The following is a 3556-nucleotide window of genomic DNA, read 5'->3' on the forward strand; positions in this document are numbered from 1 at the left end:
GCCTGGCCAACACAGACCCTGTCTCTGTTTAAAAAAAAAAAAAAAAAAAAAGCCAGGTGTGGTGTAGTTCCAGCTCCTCAGGAGGCTGAGGTGGGAGGATCACTTGAGGCTGGAAGGTCAAGGCTGCAGTAAGCTGTGATTGCACCACTGGACTCCAGTCTGGGCAACAGAGGGAGACCCTGTCTCAAAAAGAAAAAAAAAGGCTGGGCATGGTGGCTCACGCCTGTAATCCCAGAACTTTTTTAGGAGGCTGAGGTGGGTGGATCACCTGAGGTCAGGAGTTTGAGGCCAGCCTGGCCAACAAGGCGAAACCCTGTCTCTACTAAAAATACAAAAATTAGCCAGGTGTGGTTGTGGGCGCCTGTAATCCCAGTTACTCGAGAGGCTGAGGTAGGGGAATCGCATGAACCCGGGAGGCGGAGGTTGGGGTGAGTCGAGACTGCACCATTGCACTCCAGCCTGGGCAACAAGAGCGAAACTCTGTCTCAAAAAAACAAAAAACAACAAAAAAAAACCCCAAACACTTCTCATGCCAGCTGATCCCACTTTGTCCACAGCTAAGAATGGCAGCAGAATGCTATGTCACTCTATACAGAAACAAGACCACCTGAAGCTAAATAGATGCTCACCACGGAGTCAACACGTCCTGTCTCACAGTGCACACCCTGAGCTACCACTCCTCCGAAAGCCATCTTCCCCCACGGCCTCATTGCCAAGTGAGGAACATTGAGAGTTTGTCTTGGTTGTTTTGTTCTTTTTTACAAATTATGGATATGTACAGTTGATAACTCAGGATTTCTAGCCAATAACCGTATAGTTAACATTGTCTTAGAATTTAAAAAAATGCCAGAAACATCTTTAAATGCCTTGCCATACCATCAAAGGGCACAGAGAGAGGAGAACACAAGAGTGTCTTTGCATTTTAAAAATCTTTGACTTGGCCGGGCACGGTGGCTGATGCCTGTACTCCCAGGAGTTTGGGAGGCCAAGGCAGGTGGATCATGTGAGGTCAGAAGTTCGAGACCAGCCTGGCCAACATGGCAAAACCCCATCTCTACTAAAAAATGCAAAAATTATCTGGGTGTGGTGGCGCACACCTGTAGTCCCAGCTACTTGGGAGGCTGAGGCAGGAGAATCGCTTTAATCTGTGAGGTGGAGGTTGCAGTGAGCCAAGATAGGGCCACTGCACTCCAGCCTCAGCAATAGAGGGAGACTCTGTCTCAAAAAAAAAAAAAAAGTCCCCAAGTTTGACTTATTTTCTTAGGATGAATCTCCACATTTAGGTTTCCTGGGTTGAAGAATATAAACATTTTTATAACTCTTGCTGTGTGAGGCCAAAATGTTTTCTGAAGAATCTACACCTGTGTCAGAAGTCTGTCACTGAGATAATGAGTGGCACTTATCTTATGGATTAGTACTGTTTTTACTTATGTCGTTTGTTTTTTGAGATGGAATCTCACTCTGTTACCTAGGCTGGAGTGCAGTGGTGTGATCTCGTCTCACTGCAACTTCCACTGCCTGGGTTCAAGCGATTCTCCTGCCTCAGCCTCCCAAGAAGCTAGGACTACAGGCACGCATCACCACATCCAGCTCATATTTGTATTTTTAGGAGAGATGGGGTTTTACCATGTTGGCCAGGCTGGTCTTGAACTCCTGCCATCAGGTGATCTGCCTGCCTCAGCCTCCCAAAGTGCTGGGATTACAGGTGTGAACCACCGTGCCAGCCCTGTTTTTATTTTGAATGCCATGGGTGGGGTAAAATATTTCACAATCTTTGCAGGCTGTAAAGTTCTCCATTTGGTCCTGGCAGTCTCAATAAATCAAGGCTCAGAGAAGTCTATTTGCTTTTCTAGGGGCACACAGCAAACCAGTGGCATATCCAGGACTCCAGCATTCTGTCCACTGCGCCATTGTGCCTCATTGTGTTACAGGAAAGGGATCCGGATCCAGACCCCAAGAGAGGGTTCTTGGATCTCCTGCAAGAATGAATTCAGAGTGAGTCCATAGAGTAAAGTGACAGCAAGTTTATTAAGAAAGTAAAGGGATAAAAGAATGGCTACTCCATAGACAGAGCTGTCCCGAGGTCTGCTGGTTGCTCATTTTTATGGTTATTTCTTGATGATATGCTAAACAAGGGGTGGATTATTCATGTCTCCCCTTTTTAGAACATTCCTGACATTGCCATGGCATTTATAAACTGTCATGACGCTGGTGGGAGAGCAGCAATGAGGATGACCAGAGATCACTCGTCGCCATCTTGTATTCGGTGGATTTTGGCTGGCTCCTTTTTTGCAAACGGTTTTATCAGCAAGGTCTTTATGATCTGTATCTTGTGCTGTCCTCCTGTCTCATCCTGTGACTTAGAATGCCTTAACCATTTAGGAATGCAGCCCAGTAAGTCTTAGCCTCATTTTACCCAGCCCCTACTCAAGATGGAGTTGCTTTGGTTCAAACGCCTCTGACAATTGGAAGGGAGGCCAAGAGGGGTGCAGTTCTGGATCCCACTAGGGAGGAATTGGAAACTCTGGATGTCAACAATGGCCACGGTCTCTGTATCTGATAGTTCTTTTTTCTTTCCTGCCTCAGTTTATTTGTACAAAGAGCACAGGAGGACAATAGTCCCGTGGGGATGACAGCCCAGGGGTCACGCCAGTCCTTCCATCCTCATGTAGGCAGACAGAGACCTCTACTGTGAAGCCTTTGTCAGGGCCTGGGTGCCTTCAGGAGCCTGAGCTGGAAGTGAAGCTGGACCCCAAGCCTTGCTTTGATCCTTGGCCTTGGCCTTTGGCCGACAGAGCCTGAGACGCTTGGCAGTGCCAGCACGAGGCAGGAGAATCACTTGAACCTGGGAGGCAGAGGTTGCAGTGAGCTGAGATCGCACCACTGCACTCCAGTGGGGTGATGCAGGCAGGTTGATGGAGCTTCCCAAGCTTGGAGTGGGCGATGCAGGCAGGCCGATCAAGCTTGTGGCTGATGCCCTTTGGGATCTTGGGCTTAGCCTCCTCGGGCTTTGCCAGGGCCTTGATAGCCTCGGCACGTGCAACCATGGCCTTGGCATTGTTGGCCTGCATCTTCTTCAGGCTCTTTTTGTTGTGCTTCTTGGCAAAGCGCATGTTCTTCAGGAACTTAGGGTCCACCCCCTAAAGAGATTCATATCTTTGCGATCAGAATTTGTTTTTTGTTTGTTTGTTTGAGACAGAGCCTCCCTCGGTCACCCAGGCTGGAGTGCAATGGTGCAATCTCAGCTCACTGTAACCTCTGCCACCCAGGTTCAAGCGATTCTCCTGCCTCAGCCTCCTGAATAGCTGGGACTACAGGTGCATGCCACCATGCTCTGCTAATTTTTTTCTATTTTTAGTAGAGACAGGCTCTCACCATGTTGGCCAGGCTGGTCTCAAAGTCCTGACCTTTAGTGGTCTTTCCACCTTGGCCTCCCAAAGTGCTGGGATTACAGGTGTGAGTCACCGCACCCGGCCTGTGATCAGAATTTTTTGATGCCGTTTCTGTGCTGTTTTTGGGACTGGTTGTCTGCAGTGTGGTTCTTGGACTTGGCCAT

The 3556-nt window shown here is 48.5% G+C and overlaps 1 protein-coding gene across 1 annotated transcript; it reads right to left on the reverse strand.

Moving 5' to 3' along the window:
- Positions 1–2686: 2686 nt before the first annotated feature.
- LOC129010245 (large ribosomal subunit protein eL29-like) lies at positions 2687–3556 on the reverse strand. Its single transcript, XM_054444239.1, is given in 3 exon segments — positions 2687–2830; positions 2922–3180; positions 3489–3556. Coding segments are annotated over 3 exon segments (471 nt in total).

Source organism: Pongo pygmaeus, chromosome 10 (assembly GCF_028885625.2).
Source record: "Pongo pygmaeus isolate AG05252 chromosome 10, NHGRI_mPonPyg2-v2.0_pri, whole genome shotgun sequence".
Taxonomy (NCBI): domain Eukaryota; kingdom Metazoa; phylum Chordata; class Mammalia; order Primates; family Hominidae; genus Pongo; species Pongo pygmaeus.